Here is a 16,474-nt window from a genome sequence, read left to right as displayed (position 1 = left end):
TTTCTAGCAAAAGTATTCAAATTGGAAAACTAACACTGACAGGCTATTCTTGCCTATTTTAAAGTTTTCTTTAATGACCTAACTTCAATTAACTTTTTACAAGAAAGCTTTCTTCCACAGAGGAGACATTCTAGTTGCACTATAAAGAAAGACAGAATAAAGCCTCAGGGATTAAAGTTAAAATTCTAAAACCTGACCTTTATTTCTCCTCCCTATGTTTGCTTCTTTCTCCAAGCCCAAAAAAAAAGAAAAAATTAAAAATAACTAGGTACCAAATGGTTTTGTTAGGAAAGCAGTAGGACAATACCAGTAATTTAAATGAAAAATGGATTAAGAGTTAAATTCACATGAGCTTGGAGAACACATGTAGATCTTCAGCACTACTTCATTTCATTTCCACCTGAATTGGTAAACCAGAGGTTAGGTATAATTGAAGTGGAGCAGAGGCTCTGGGATGGCTCTCTCTGCTGGGGTGAGTTATCCATAATGCACAAGTACGTGGGAAAATATATATCCTTTACTAAGCAAATTTTGTAGCGATATATTCAGTGCCAGACTCAATGTGAAATTACAACCACTGTGTTATCCATGACGGCTAATTGAGTAGGGCTTCTTTTCTGGCATTTTACAAATAGCTCCTTTTGTATTTAATGACCTTTTAAAAATACAGTTTTCTTCAAGTCAATCATATAAATGAAGAAGTATTCAATATCAACTTATCTTTCTTTTCCAGTAAGGAAAAAAATACTTCAATACTGTGCTTTTATTAACCATATTTTTCCATGACAAAACCAAAATGATTTAATAGCGAAAATTGAAGTAGATGGTAGCATATTAGTTCAAGTCAAGAATGTACTGCCTATATCCTCCACACATGAGGATTCTTCATAAAATACCCAAACCAGAACCTCAGTGATTCTCTGTAACTTAGAAATCAGAGAAAGGTGTTGAAGTTTCTCGAGTCTCCTGCAGAGATCAAAAAATCAAAAGTACTGTAATATGATAATAGTCAGCCTGAAACAGAAGGAGGCAAAAAGGGGATGTTAACTGCCAGGGTTGTTTGCCCCATCTTATTTTCTACCCATCCTCTAAGGTTTACCAGTGTCTTTTAATTAATGTATTCTGCACACCCGTTTGTTTCTTTATCGAATAGGGCAAGTGGAACTGAATGAAAGCACATTCTCCTTGTAGCTCCTCACAGTTTCTGCTGACTAGTTCATCTCCATACCAAAGATTCTGTGTAGGAGTTCAGTTTAGAGCTTTGGGGTAATTTAAGATGTAAATTGCTAGTAAATGGTTTCTTATCACTTCTCAAATGACAGTTTCTTCAGTCTACAGTAATTGCTGTTTTAGAGATTGCTTTCAAAATACTCCAGCACTCACCTCGCTTTATTTCCAACAACAAATGCCAGAAGTAGTCAATCACATTTGCAACTTGATGAATACGAGTAACATTCCTCAGCTTCCTGAATGCTTTTTGAATCAGTAGTTAAAAATATTTTGGGATCATCTTAAAGCTTTGCTGTTATCATGAAAGGCATAAGGAAGGATATGGATACATTATTTATAAGTGGGATAACTATGAACATCATTATACCAACAAGAAAACTTTGCAAGAGTCACACAGAAATTGATTTTTTTTTCCTGTATTTAGTTCTCAGAAAAGCTTGGTAAACATCCAATAAAACCAAGTAAGTGGGAAAAAATATTCTGATCCCCTGCATTAACACTACTGCTTCCTGTGGGTTTCAAGCCATGGTCCCAAGAATCAGTGGGTCTGCAGCTCTCTTGTAAATGCTTTACATTGGGTAACTTAGAAAAGCCAGTCCCCTTTCAGCATATCCCAACTACCTGCACAGGATTCTGTGCTACTGGGGTCCTTCAATCATGGAAGTTCAAAGCCACTGTTTACTCACCAAACTCATGTTAGGAGTGTCTATGGTTCATACCTGTGCTTTTTCAGGATTATAACTTTTTTTGGTATGCAACACCTTTTAAAGAAAAACACAGGCCAAAGCACTTTTCTGTGCAGAAAACCTCCAATAGCTTTGTCTTTGAAAATCAGAATTTTCATTCAATTACAAAAAAAATAGCACACGCATTACCAATGCAGAGAATGCATATGACACATTTAGGAAATTCAACTTCAGATAGCTGGCTCAGACTGAAAGACATTTTAAAAAGCCCTCTAGACAGAGACTAGAAGGCAAATATCCTGACTAATGTAGTACTGCAGGCAGCCCATTATAAATTGATCGTCCACCAGCCATCAAGAAGAAAAAAAATGTCCCAAACAACTGTGCTTGAGTTTTCTCCAAGTAATAAATGTAACTGATAAATTCAAGTAATACAATAGCTGAATTTTAGCAGTTTCCCAGTTATCACCAGTTCTGGAATCCTCAGTGAAGCACTGTGAAGTACCATACTGTTAAGAACATTTATTTTTCCATATACAGCCCCACCTTAATTCATTTGTAAATATTTCTCAAACCTGATAATAAGTCAAGATGTATTTATAACAAAATAATCTTATTTCCACTGAAGGGCATATAGGATTTGGGTCAATAATTTGCCTTCATCACACCTTACATTTAGGGAATCAGATAAAAGCTGCCTGGTAAGAATATGGTTACTTCAAATTGAGTAGAGAAATTTTACTTTGGTTGTTTTGGCAGCCTGCTGCTTCTGAGTGCAAAGAGCATTAAGAATCACTCCCATATTTTTAAAACAGGGACAAACAGGAAGTCAGAAGTACAGAAATATTCCATAGCGGGTTGAAATAAGTGTGATGTTAGAGCATGGCAATACATTCACTGGTTTTTTAAAGGAATGTAAAAAGATAAAACTTCAGGAAGACAAAAGGCTAATGAATTTATCCATAAATGTGACCCCCAAACCCCAGCAGATTATGTCTTTATAGCATCTAGTTAGAATGACCATAGTTGCAGCAACAAAGCAGAATCACCTTACTTGAAAATGTTTCTGTGAAGCCAGAATATGATAGGCAATTCTAAAACTTTGGGAAGGGAAAAATAACAAGTAGACCTGGGGGAAAATAAAAAATGCTTCATAGGAGTGAGGCATTTAAAAACTCTTGGCCCTTTCGTGTGCAGTAGCAAACTCTCCAGCCAGAAGTTTTGTCAGCCAGCACAGCCTCAGTGAGTGAACCAAATTCATCGTGTCCCCAAGTGTGCCGGTGACACTTCCCCTTTGTTGTGCTGCACTTTGATCATCCTGGAACAGCACCTCACAGATAACAGCTATGTATATTGCTTCCATATGCCACTCACCTCCCTGGTACAAAATAAAGCAATAAATATCTGATTCCATACCTTCCTACTCATGGGATCCCAGTTCACCTACTCAGTGGAGAGAGGACTCAAAGCTATTCACCCGGATTACACGCTTGTAGGATGGTAGCCTCACGCTCACGTGGAAGTCAATCAATGCAATTTTATCAGAGAATATCCATAAAGCCAGCCCAGCCTGGAAGAAGGCCAGCCTTACTGTGGCCTTACTGCAGACACTGCCAACCCTGAGGCATTCCAGATCAAAACACAAGGTATAAGCTCTTAGAATGTGCTCATCTTCTGCAACACATTGGAGGAGAGGGAGGAACACAGGTGCACACTTGTTAAGCTGACAACATGCAGCCCTTCTCCCTAAGAACACAGAACATGGACTGGGGGAGCACAGTGACTCCAACAGTTGCCACTTTATGAACGAACTGTGAATATAAAGAAACTTCTTTTAAAGTGCCACCTCCCCAGAAAATACAACTTTTATTCAAACCACAACAACAGATACTAATATCACTGCCCTATTCAAACTGGGTCAGGAGGCAACTACTTAATTATATGAGATGATAATCCTAACCCCATACTTTAAAAAAATCACAAAGCATATATCTTCTAAGTATTGTTTTGACACCTAATTAAAACTTCTTTGTGTCTGGAAATTACCAACAGAACTACCATATAAAACACTGTGGGAATTAATTAACTGCAGAAGAAATATATTAACTATTCAACACTCATTATAAAATTGCTAAATTAGGTTCTAATTCAAAGCTCATTAATGTGAGTGGAAACAGATTGTATTATGCAGCCATAAATGATGGAGCTAGTGATCTTTTCCTATGTAGAAATATTTGTGAAATGGATACACAACCTATCTTTATCCATTAGCAATTGTGCCTCACAATGTGCAGCTGAATATGTCTCTGTGTTCTGCAAAATACCAGATTAACTAACCATCTTCTGCTTCTAGGACCTGTGAGAACTTTGGCATATTATGAAACAAAACAAAAAAGAGAAGCAGTAAATTACAATCAGAAAAGTGTTGAAACTAGCTCAGGGAACCCTGCTTTACTTGAGAGACTAAATACAATGCTAAGTAGCAAAACATTAACAGCATAGTCTTTGTTCAATATTTGCTGCTCTGCAAAGATTCAGCTAAAACAAAGCACAGTATTAGACGCTAGGATTTTCTCTTTTCAAGCCCTAAATAACACTACCAAGTGGAATGCTAAACCTCTTTAAAAAGTACAGCTGTTCTTTCAAACCACTCACCTCTACATGTTATCATCTTTGAACCAATATACAGCGAAGTAATTTGTCTTTTCAAATACAAACTTACATATAGCAGAGGTATTCCTTATATATAGCTTTCTATTATACAATAAGGACAAAGAAAATTCCATGCAAGACAGCAGAGAAGAGAGCTTTGGGATAATTGTAATATTCCCGTCATTTCAGAAACATCACAGAATTGTTGCAAAGCCAGGGCTCAAAAGCCCATAGTATTTCTACAAACCCCTCTCTAACTGCAGAGGCATTGCCATCGCGGAGACTCGACTGAATTGCATTTTCTGAAGTACTGCCTCTTTCAGAACGGCACAAACTCAAAACTGTGCCTCAGAGTGGAAAAAAAAAAAAAAAAAAAAAAAGAAAAAGCTAACCCATCCTGCCCATGCGGAAAACAAATCTGACACAGTGGTTACTATTAATTAGCATTCCTATTTGTTCAATCGTACATCCAGTTTCCAAAGGAAGTGTGATAGGCTGAACTAGGAAAATGCTACTTCTCAAAGCTGCTAGCACCCTATTTCCTGGGCAAACAAGCTGCCCTTCAGTGCCACACCACGCACTGGTGTTCTGGAGAGCATCAAGGTTAACGACTTCCATCTATGCAACCTGCACCTATGTACCGCCTTAGAAAAAAATCAACATTTAAAACACATTTTAAAGGACTTTTTTCCCTGTTAAATAAACCTAAAGAAGCAGCAGCAGAAGAAAGAGGGCTGCCTGACAGATGGTCACAAGCAAGCAGGTGACCCCTGAAGCTTTCTAGCTCTCTGCGAGTCAATTATTAATGGGGATTTCTCTTCTTACCGCCCCATCCCATGCAGAGAGGAGCAGCAGCAGCAAAATCTCATTCAGAACGCATCCATCCCCACCAAGTGACTCGGGGAAGAAGCAAATCATTAGCAGTGAGCAGATGGTGCGAGCGGCTCGGGAGCGCAGCGAGCCCGCGGAGACGCCGTGTCCGAGGAGCCAACCGCAGGACTTACTAACCCGAGCTCCTGTTAAGATATACCGTGGGAGCTGCAGATCGCCCGGGCTCTGCATCCCCACGGCTTTGTTTATCGGAAAATATTCAAAATGGAAACCCGACTCCACTTCTAAAAATAGCCGAATTTACTCCAAGTCAACTTGAAGTCGCGCTGTTGAAGTGTGTGACAACAGTGAGCAAATACCTCGTTTTATCTCCAAAGGGCAGCATGTCAAGCCAAGGGGGGGAAAACGCCCAGACGAGCTCTTCAGGTCCTCACATTGGGTTCTTCGCAAGAACCGGCACCGAGAAGGGGCGAGCGCGGAGCGGCCGCCCCTGAGCAGCGGCGGCGCCCGCCGGCCCCGCGCCGCCCCCTGCCGGCAGCGATCCCTCCCTGCCCGCCGCCCTGCCCGGGCTGCACCCCGCTCATCCGGGCAGCGATCCCTCCCTGCCCGCAGCCCTGCCCGGGCTGCGCCCTCGCCTCCCTCCCGGGGGAAGGCGCAGCGTCCCAGAGGCGCTCTCCCCACTGGACGGGCTCCTGAGCCTCCCTCCTCGGGCGGAGCTCCGCTCTCGAATACTCCGCGCTCGGCTCATCAGCGCTTAACCCGTGGCCCTCGCCGCTCAGGGAGCTGCCCTCATGTCAAAAAAGGTGATAAACTCACACGGTGACGAAGCCCTTGAAGAGCAGCCCTTTGTTTTGAGATGACTGAGCACTGACATAACCCGCCCTCCGCAAAGACATCAGATGCTCTTTGAGGCTTCTACCTACTTCGCAGGGCGGGGAAATACGTAGTTGCTCGCTACTCACGAGAAGTTGACGGTGTCTGTTTTGAACCGAGGAAAACACAAATAACTAAAAGCCCAGGACAGGGAGCTCCAGGACTGGGACAACTTCCCTGAGCTGTCACGGTGTCGGGCGGGCGCTCCCCGCCGCAGAGCGGCCGCGGACCGGGGGCTGAAGGCGAGAGCCCGCCGGGAAGCGCCGCATGTGTCCTTCGGTGGCAGCCGGACGGAGCTGCTGCCTGGTGGTTTCAGTTCTTGCTCTTTCGAGAGCGAGGGCGGCGGGGGTGGGGTGGGAGTCGCTTTTTATTTGCTTTGGAGACAGCAAAGTGAAATGGAAAAGAATGAGGTTTTCCTGTAAAAAAGGAACTGCCTCGATCCGCCGCCGCTCTAGTCTTACCTCGTAGCTTTTCTAACAAAGTAAGAGCGGGTGAAGTCGCCGTGATCGTCCAGCCACGCTTCCACCGCTTCCTGCTCCGGCGCGGGGGGAGCGCAGCGCTCCATGCTCCCGCCGCTCTGCCGCCGGCCCGGCCCGGCCCGGCCCGGCCCGCTTTACAGCTGCGGTGCCCTGAGCTCCCAACCCCCGCCCACGCCCCGCTCCCAGGTGTGCGGGCTGCAGGAAGCGCGGCCCGCGGCACCTCAGCGCATCTCCGGCGCGGCTGCCGGTCCCGCAGCGGGCAGAGCCGGCTCCACCTCCACCGCGGCCCCGCCTGCTTCGAAAAAGTGTCTTTTTGACAAATCGAGTGTCGCTTTGGAGGGTTCCGCTGTCGGGTGTCAGTGTGTGATCTCTGACAGACCTCAACCTGGATAGGAGTACTAAACCCCTGGCTTTACAGTCGTTCATGCCTACAGTGCGGCTGTTAGATCCCTGTTAGACCCTGAACAAGCACAGCCGAGCTTTGAGGATGCTCAACACACAGCTCCTACTTTCTCAAAATGAGACAGCTGGGACTGCGATTTTGGTTAACTCTGAGCACCACTTTCATGTATTGTAGTTCCATTCTATGATGTACACGTGCAGACGTTTATAATAATTTATACTCTGCATTCACAATACACCTTTCACCAAGTCTAATGCATATCTATGGCTTCCTGTGTTGCCACACGTGCAGTGTCTTTGCAGGTAAGATAACAAATAGCAGAATGTTTCAGGGGAAGAGAATCTACAGAGTGTTGCAAATTATTCTCCTGTGTAGTCAATTGAGAGCTATTGTATGAAATATTTTCTGCCCTTAACCCCCTTTCAGGTGTATATAGACTTCTGATACAGAGATATATCTCCTGTATGTAGTGAGGTGGAGTTCTGCAGCTTGAGAAGGGGCTGCAGCAGGAACTTCACAGCAAAGGGATTCAGAGCCTGTCCATTCGCTCAAGGGAAAAGTTTTATCTTCCATCTCTTTGTGTCACGTCTGTGTGTAGTGCTGACTTGTACACGTGTGTCTTTTGGCTGTGAGAGTTTGTGTGTAATATGAGGCACAGAGAAAGGGAGGTTTTACATGAACATTACTCTGTTGTAAAGGGAATCTCAGGGGAAATGTTGTGCATGGTGACCAGAGAGCAAATGTGAAGATAAAGCATAAGCCAGTTAACATAGCACGAGTCAAGCTGCTGTTCAAGGCAAAGACAAATCCTTCAACAGGGAAATACAGAATTATCAAGCAAACTGCATAAACAGACAACATGGCATAATGAATGAAGCAAATGTTTAGTGCCAAAACCTGGAAACAGTGGTATGTTAGAAAAAAAATAAATAAACCCAATGTGTAAATCAAAAATTTCTTCATTAACCATTTCATTTCAGAAAAAGAGTTCTGAGGCTACAGTAGACATGGCAGTTAAAACTCCTAAGTGAGGCAGAGGTTTTGGAAAATGACACTGTGTTAAAATGCTTAAGTATAATAGCAATTGTATGTAAAACATACAATTATAGAATGCAGATTTTATAAGTAACTGAAATGTCATTCCCTGAATGGTCTCATGGAATATTGATCATGGTACTGCTGATCCAGTCTTGAAAAGCAATTGCAGACTCATCAGAGGTGATCTTGACAGGAAACACAAGAAAGACCAACACACATGGAAATATCTTTTTTGTAAAAAGGCAGAAAGAGTTTGTTTACGAAAGAAGAAATACAAATATATAATTTAATTACTGGTATTTAAAAAGTAGGATAGTATTTTCTCTCTGTCTCATAGGAGAATAACAAGGTAATGGTCAATGCAATTATGTCAGCTGCAATAGATAGCATCTCATTTCATGTAATTAGGAGTAGCACTAATAGAAATAAGCATTTATCCTGTGGTAACATCCAGTACGCCCAAGTCAGGAACAGAGGTTGCACCAAGGAGCACTGTAAACATGTAACATTAAATACCAGGCCAGCTGAGGTGCATCCAGCATCCCTGTACTTTGTGCCACAAGGAACTGGGACCTGTGGCTGCTGCAGCTGCTGCTGCTGGGCCCCATATTTAGCCTGCAGATAAGAATCAGTGAAGCCAAGGCAAATTATTTTCCTGATCATCAGTGGTGAATTCAGTGGCAAAGTAGCAGTTCAAAGGATTTCTACCCAAGCAAAGAATAGCATAGTCTTTCTCAAAAGAAATAAAAATGGAACAGTTGGGGGGGGGGGGGGGGGGGGGAAAGGGATGCCTTCCCCGTATCCAATGAATTTCCATGAATAATAATGAACATGTTGTTTTCATTTTTAAGGTGACAGGAGGGGATGAAGGCCAAGCATAACAAAGAATGAATGGTCAAAGTGGAAAAAGTCTTCCATAATCTTGGCTTCCCAAATGCTCTGAAAAAGCTCCGTGTATCTTAGCTTTTTCCCAGCTTTCCAGTTTGTTTCCAGAGCTCAGAGGATAGAACTGATGTGGAGTAGCTCTAAACTTGAGAAGAGCTTGTAGTTATGACACACAAATAAAAATGTCTAGTTCAAGTTTAGAAGCTGCTTGAGAGCTCAGTGTTAAAGCCAGGAAGCTTTTCCATCAGTAGGGTGTGCTACTGCAGGGCTAGTGGATGGAAAAATTATTTAGCTGAAATCTTTCATCTGATGTTTTGCAAATATTATCATGTAAGGAGATAAAAAAATTGGGTTGTTTTCTGTGTGCTCAAGACACACAAATTAGAAATTCTGCTAACTCAGGATAATTAGTAAGAATAAATAAGGAAGCACGTAACCAGTAACCAGAGAAAAAGTGTGATAATTAGTTATAATTTATGCTCAAAGAACTCTATATTTATTTAAATTTATTTGAAAGTAATATAATTCTACTTCATTTCCCTTTAAAAGAGAAAAAATAGCATTTCAGATGTCAACAATTTTAACTTGTCTGACTTATTCATTAGATGAATTGGAGCAGCATTTAGCTTTGCTATGAAGTGGGAATTGGCTGTCTTTCTACCATCTCTTAAATCTGGAAAACAGTTGGTCCATTTTGGCTCCTAAATCAACTTTAGGACTGTACTATATGGCCAGTGAAGCTAGAATATGATAAGGCAGAGGAAACTATTCCAGTTCTTTATTAGCCAGCACTTTCACACACATGCAGTGGAAGAATCCTAATACTTGTGAGGCAAGTTTCCATTCCCCTTCCATTCCGTTGCATAAGGAGAGTAAAACAGTAACCAAAATCCAATTCATTTAAAATCTAATAGTTATTTAGTGATGAAAACACTAAATGGTGAGAATGTCATATAAGTTTATTCTTTCAGTCCTTTCCAAATAATTGCTGGAAATGTTTCCCCAGAGCTGCTCAGCAATTGCATAACCTGCCCTCTCCTCTGGGATAACAGTGCATATGTCCTACAGGAAGCCATGAAAAATAGTAGCTTCCTCCTATTTTGATTTAAATGTGACTGAGCATTTGCGTCAATCAAAGTACCAGGCAAAATTATTGCTCGTGTCAGGAAAGCAGCAGCATCTCAAAGCTGTTTGTAATGCATATTTGTCTGGAAAACACTGTCAAACTTTATCTCCTGAAAAATGTAAGTTAGGATTTGAGTTTAACATATTAGCATTTGATATGTAAATCTACCAGTATGCTCAAATTTGAACTTTTTCTGATGTCTATTGGAAGTCTAAGGATAAGTTGGAAAGCTGTTAGCAAGTCTCCCTCTTTCTCTCAGCCTTCTCTCCTTTAAGCTAAGTGGTGCTACATTTTTCAGTTCTTCCTTGAACATCACGTTTTCTAGCCCTCTGATCATTTTCTCTTGGGCATTCCCTAGATTGTCTCTCCCATTCCTGAAGTGTCTCACCAAGCTAGGATTAAGTAATCCATCTGAACACAGATCAAATCCCAGTGAAGTGGAAGGAATACTTTGGGTTTTTTGCAAGCTCTGTTCCTGCTAATACTGTCACCCTTGCTTATGCCTTCTTGGCAACAGCCTGATATTGTTGACTTCTGTACTCTCTGTTCCCTTTTTTATATACTTGCCATATACTCAGCTGCTGCCTGTATGTTTACCTCTGCTTAACTGTATTTTCTTGCTCTTGAACATTTTTAATTTCATCCTGTGCTTGCAATATATCTCCAATTTATCAAACTGAATTCTGTGCCTGTCCTGCAATGTGTACTTGGCCAAGCTTAGTGCATGTTTGCTGAAGGGCACCAGTCTGGGCAGTGATGTGGTTTGATGCAGGTAGGTAAATATGTAGGTGGATAATGTATGCATAGGGTTTGGAGGATTTTTCTTAGGAGGTGGAGAGTAAGTAGGAAATGTGTAGGGCAGATTCATTCCAGGCCCTTATCAATGGCACATCAAACCCTTTCTTCATTTACAATGACACTAAGCTTATTTTTAAAGAACTTCTTAGCTGTTATGTAGTAATCAATTAGCAGTTGCTCTTACTAGTACTTTTACTAGTAATTGTGATTTTGAATTGCAATATTTGGTTTCTACCTAGTCTTAGAGATACTATTGAGTAAAATTATAAGGGGCTTGTTTTCCTAGCTGTAGTTATTTGGAAATGGAGACTCAGTGGCAAATGATATAAATGAAAAATTAGTGAGATTTTTCTTCAAGTACATACCACTGCAATTTGGGCATTCACTCTCCCGTTTCTGTACTCATATACCACAATTCTCTGTTGAACTTCTCACACGTTTACCTAACAACTGGGGTTTCTGAAGGCCCCCTATCATCACAAATGAGTATCATTTCTCTCAGTAAAACACTTGGGTTTCTGGAGCTGTTTTTTCAGGACATTCTCCTAGTAATGATCTTTTTGAAACCACAGAGAGGTGTAGTAGCATCAACTCCTGTGTCATGGTTTAATCCACCTTGGGCAATAAGAATAATTTTACCCACACTTTGCTCAACTTTTGTCTGCTTGGGCCTATTAGTACTATTCCTTTATTTTCACAGTAACTCATTTTCAGAAATAATTTCCTATCTTTTCAATTAGATTATCTTTGTTCCTTTAATGGAAAACTTAGATTTCTTTCTGTTAAAATATAGGCCAGACCTCACTAAGTATTCTTAGTTGATCTATATTAAGGGTCTGCCCTTCATGTTATTTATATCTCTATAACTTTTTGTAATTTGCAGCTTTTTCCATCAATAATTTTATATTTTTTGTTCAGATCATCCAGTATGATTTGGGTCCATTTAGTATGTACCAGACTGATAGTATACACAGCTGGGGCTCTTATCAAAAACCCTGTAGACTTGTGGGCCAAAGGCCTAATGAAATCTTACAGGAGTTTACTTTATCAAACTAATTCATGGTCTCATGGGAAAATAGGCAGGTTTTTTTATTCCTGACAAAACTAATTTTCTGTGTTCACTGGCGTTAATTGTACTATCATCCTTTCATTGTACACTGATTTCTTCCTGTACCAGGCTCTTCATCAGTTTCCCTGACGTTGATGTCAGGCAAAATGATCTGCAATTTCCTTATTAAATAATGGAACAATGCTTGCTTCTCCTCTGTCTTGGGGATCTTATATGGAATTTCAAGACATGTTTTGCTTAGTTTGGTTCTTTTTAATTTTATTTTTTAGGGTTTAGATTTAGGGTTCATACCTGTTAAACTGTACACATATAAAAGTACATGTATTATTTTAGTTCTGATGTTTTGGAATCTCAGTAGTAAACATAATGATTTCTTCTTTAATATGTCACATGAGGAATATTTTAGTGATACAGAGTATTATGCAGTGGACATAAAAGCTGTTTTAAGGGCATTTTAGGAATGCACAGACATATTCTGGTATTAAAGGAAAATGTTAATCTCTCATTGTGAAAGAGCAACAAAAAATTAAACAGTAAATACAGTGAATAGAGTTTATTTATGTATAACATTGATATTATAACCTAAGGGTATAACCACTAAATTTTCACTGTTCTGAACAATGTGAAAGAAAAATGTGTAAGTCATTAGTTTGTAACTAAGGCTCACTGCAGCACTGCTAAATGAATATAAGGGGTTTGCATAGGATTTTAATTATACTCAAGAAGAAAATGTATGGGAACAGTCAGACTGAAAAGAGGTTGTTAAACAGGAGTATGTGTCCATTTCTGACTATCCCATTTGATTTTTTTTTTCAGGGGTATGGCGTACTCAGGATCCTTCCATGTTCTCCTTCATTTTTCATGCCTATCCCTGAAGGCATCTGCAGTATTGATGTTTGTTTGGCCAAAGGAATCTGAATGAGAGTATTCACAATGTACCATTGCTGATCCCAAATCATCAGCAGTCTCATGAAGAGGTTTTCCCCACAGTGCCTATTAATTTCTCCTCATCTCTTTTTTTTAAAGCTTTGGCTGATGTGAGTACCTGAAGCTTTCAAAACCTTTTGATACTTGGTAACTAGTTCTTGTAAATAAAAGAAGAAAACTATTAGAACAAAACAGTGGAATGGATTTTTAGATTCTCCCATCAATTACCTTGGAGTCAGCATCGCCCTGACTTCCTGGAGAAGTGAGGCTGTATTTCTTGGGAAATTAGTGAGTATTGCAAGAGCTACTGGGTCCAAAGTGTGCTAAGTACCTAGCTTTTCACATTTGGTTCCATGTGAGACTAGGTAACAGAGGTGCAAAATGGACGGAAAAGCAGGATTTTGTGTTGGGGGGGGACATAGCATCTCTCTGACATTTTGCTTTCCTTTGTTAGTGATGTAGAAGAGTTTCTATGTTTTATGAGAATTTTATGAGAATTTTTTTGTTTCACATTTGGAAATAAATGTGGTACTTATCACAATAATTATGGTACTTATCACAATTTCTGAAATTGCTACTTACATTTCATCACTGGCAGGTTGCACACCATTAGGTTTCTGAGGCAGGGGCTTTCCATGGCCATGTGTTTCTGCAGCCTTTAGCATAGCTGATACTTCATGTGAGGCTGTAAAACCAATGCAAGGGATGAATTAAATCCATTTTTGTTGGAATCCAAATATCATTTGTATCACTTATGAGCTTTTTTATTAATTTTTGTCCTTCCATTAGATCAGTGAGGACAGCAATAGTTGTCACTGGTACTGTACTATAGGTAGCTATAGCAAAACAGAAAGTTTATGGGATTTCACTTAGGGTCTAGAAAAAGTTTCTGTCACAGCTAAAATTACATCAAATGAGTCACTTGGTTTTAGTATTACATTTAGTTTTCTGAATCACCAGGGAGCTGATTTTTAATCTATCTTTCTACAGCTACAAAGGTTACACACTCACTTCTGGCAGCTTGTGCCAGGTCCTGGGAGAGGCAGGAGGACAATGTGGCAGACTTCATTTGGTACGTACCTTTGCTCCTAAATGGATAATGTGAGCATCTGAAAACAGCATGTACCTCACTGGTGGCTGCCTAATCTGCTGCTCTGAGTCTATGGTGAAGGTGAACCTTGGCCATTCAGCCCCAAAAACAAATAGCTGGTTCAGCCCTGCCTGTTCACTGCTGTGGCACCCCACTTTTGAGGCATTCACTGCAAATTTTAGAGTAGGGTAGAATCAAACTCTGTGAGAAGAAAGCTGCCAGAAAGAGTGAGCAATATGGAGGAAGCAGGATGGAAATAAGCACATAATCTTGCTAAAGTGTTCCAATATAGAACTATATTAAGGAGGCTCTTGATGAGCCTAAAACTTCTTCCAGCTGCTTGTGAGCTACCAGTTGTGCCTGACATTCCTGATTTCTGGCTTCTAGGCTTGGTCTCTTTTTAGAATCTTGGAAAAAAAACAGTTTTTATTTGAACTTATTGAATTAATTTTATTTATTTCCAGAGTAAAATGTTTATGTGGAAGCAAGTCTGTGTGGTGTTCTCATGGCTCAAACAGTAATACGAGCACCCCAGAGGAAATGAAAAGTCACACAGCATGGGCCAGCCTGTGAGGACAGCTGAGTGTTTGAAGGCTGCAGCCTGGCTCTTCAGTTCATCCTGCACTGAGCACATACATATTCCCTGCTGTTTTCCTCCTTTCCATGTGAGACTGGGTGACAGAGTTACAAAATGGACTGGAAAGCAGGATTTTGGTGTGGGGGCATAGTATCTCTCTGCCATTTTGCTTTCCTTTTTTAGTGATGTAGAAGAATTTCTGGTTTTATGAGAATTTTATGCTGCCTACACACTGCCAGTATAGAGACATTACCAGGTAAAAGCATGGGCAGGAAGTATTGCAGCACTGGACTTCAGTATATTTATACAGACATCAGATTAATTTATACTATTGTCAGAATTTGCAGTGTGTGCCTTTTGATTAGAACTGCCAACATCCATTTTTTTCTGTGACAGCTGAATTATGGGTTTTGTAACAAAAACCTCACAGCTGATTAAACTTGTATTGACAGGGTTGCATTCTGTATGAACAGGAAAACAGCTATTTCAGGCCCCCTAAATCACATCTTTTTCTCTGCTTTAAGGCCCTGAAAACCCCAAGTAAATCAAGGAAGCATTTGCCACCACAGATTCTTTCAGTGTAAAGGAAACCAAACATGTCATTGCCAATTGACCAGAGCAGCTCTTTTGATACATTTATGTCGTCTTTTAATCTGCTCTTTGTCTTTCAGATGTGGATTGATTTATTCTTCCAGCATTTCTGTTTTAGGCAAAATATTTTTGTTAGTTTATAGGAGACAAATAACAGCTCTTCCCTCTAAATACTTAGTGGCTGACTCTTAAATTCTTGATCTCTGTGTGTGAATAAAAGTCTGACCTTGTTTTGCTACTTAAAAGTACTCAGGGGAGGTAAGGGAATACAGAGCTGTACATAATGAAAACCCTCAAAAGGAAGAATATAACACAAAAACAAATCAATCTTCTTGGTCGCTTTGAATTTTTTGTGAGGTTGAATGATGTTGATTTTCTATGGACTAAATATGCATTTAAATTGATACATGGAGTTTAATACTGCAACCAGGTAAAACAAATTTTAGTGTTCCTGTAATCTTGTAATTCTATTGCTTGCTAGAGGTTGAATTATTTAGAATGGAAAGTGTATAACAAAAAAAAGGATATAAATATATATATAGAAACAAAAGGAACAGGAACTGGAATTCTATAATGTTTATAGTTACTAATAAAGAAAGGAAATAAACACAAGTTGTTCTTAAACTGGTAAAATTGAAAGTGAACACTGCAAGTTCTCCCAAGTGCTTTCCAGCCATAAAAACTTGCAGAAAGTAGATTTTACCACAGATACAGCCCAGGTGAACATCGAGCTGAAACATGCACAGTACTATTGTTTCCATTTGCTGACAGGCCTTACTTGCTTCAGGGATCCCTGCATGTTCCGGGTGTTTTTCATTCCAAGTAGCTCAAAGCTCAAGGACAGTTGGTCTCTTCACATCTCAGTAGGAAAGCTTTGGATTGAAACAGCCTCCCTTATTCAAAACCAGAGCTTCTTTCTTCTTCTTCTTCTTCTTTTTTGTTTTTTTTTTTTTTTAAATTCCCCCAGGTTTCTTGCTGTTTCTGAAGAGTTGTGCTCATGAATAGTAATATAAAATAAAATAACTTCTGAAGCTCTTACTACAAGGTAATTAAAAAAAAGATGGGGGTGAAATATCTGAAATATGTTTCAGTTTGTATGTTTATCTGTGTCTTTGACTATCTATCAGTTCCTGCAACTCCAGGACCCTTCAAATTCACTAGCCAGCATCAAGCACATCTAGTGGAAAAATAAATATAACAAAGTACTGTGAACATCTCC

The 16,474-nt window shown here is 40.2% G+C and overlaps 1 protein-coding gene and 1 long non-coding RNA gene across 3 annotated transcripts in view; one reads left to right on the top strand and one right to left on the bottom strand.

Annotated features, from left to right (window-relative positions):
* Positions 1–7,025, bottom strand: part of PDE5A (phosphodiesterase 5A) — a 59,030-nt gene extending 52,005 nt beyond the window's left edge. Inside the window, exon 1 of the mRNA XM_021554931.3 lies at positions 6,734–7,025. Within this exon, the coding sequence (XP_021410606.1) occupies positions 6,734–6,837 (104 nt within the window). The 5' untranslated portion in view covers positions 6,838–7,025. The remainder of the gene's footprint in view (positions 1–6,733) is intronic.
* Positions 7,026–7,148: 123 nt separating this feature from the next.
* The window catches only part of LOC146767703 (uncharacterized), a 48,404-nt gene continuing 39,078 nt past the window's right edge, over positions 7,149–16,474 (top strand). For both annotated transcript variants that reach the window (XR_014955250.1, XR_014955249.1), the window contains exons 1-2: positions 7,149–13,107; positions 13,988–14,069. This is a non-coding gene — a long non-coding RNA (uncharacterized LOC146767703). The remainder of the gene's footprint in view (positions 13,108–13,987; positions 14,070–16,474) is intronic.

The sequence above is a fragment of the Lonchura striata genome, chromosome 4, assembly GCF_050655825.1.
Source record: "Lonchura striata isolate lonStrDom1 chromosome 4, ASM5065582v1, whole genome shotgun sequence".
Classification (NCBI taxonomy): domain Eukaryota; kingdom Metazoa; phylum Chordata; class Aves; order Passeriformes; family Estrildidae; genus Lonchura; species Lonchura striata.
This window is presented reverse-complemented; position numbering and strand designations above follow the sequence as displayed.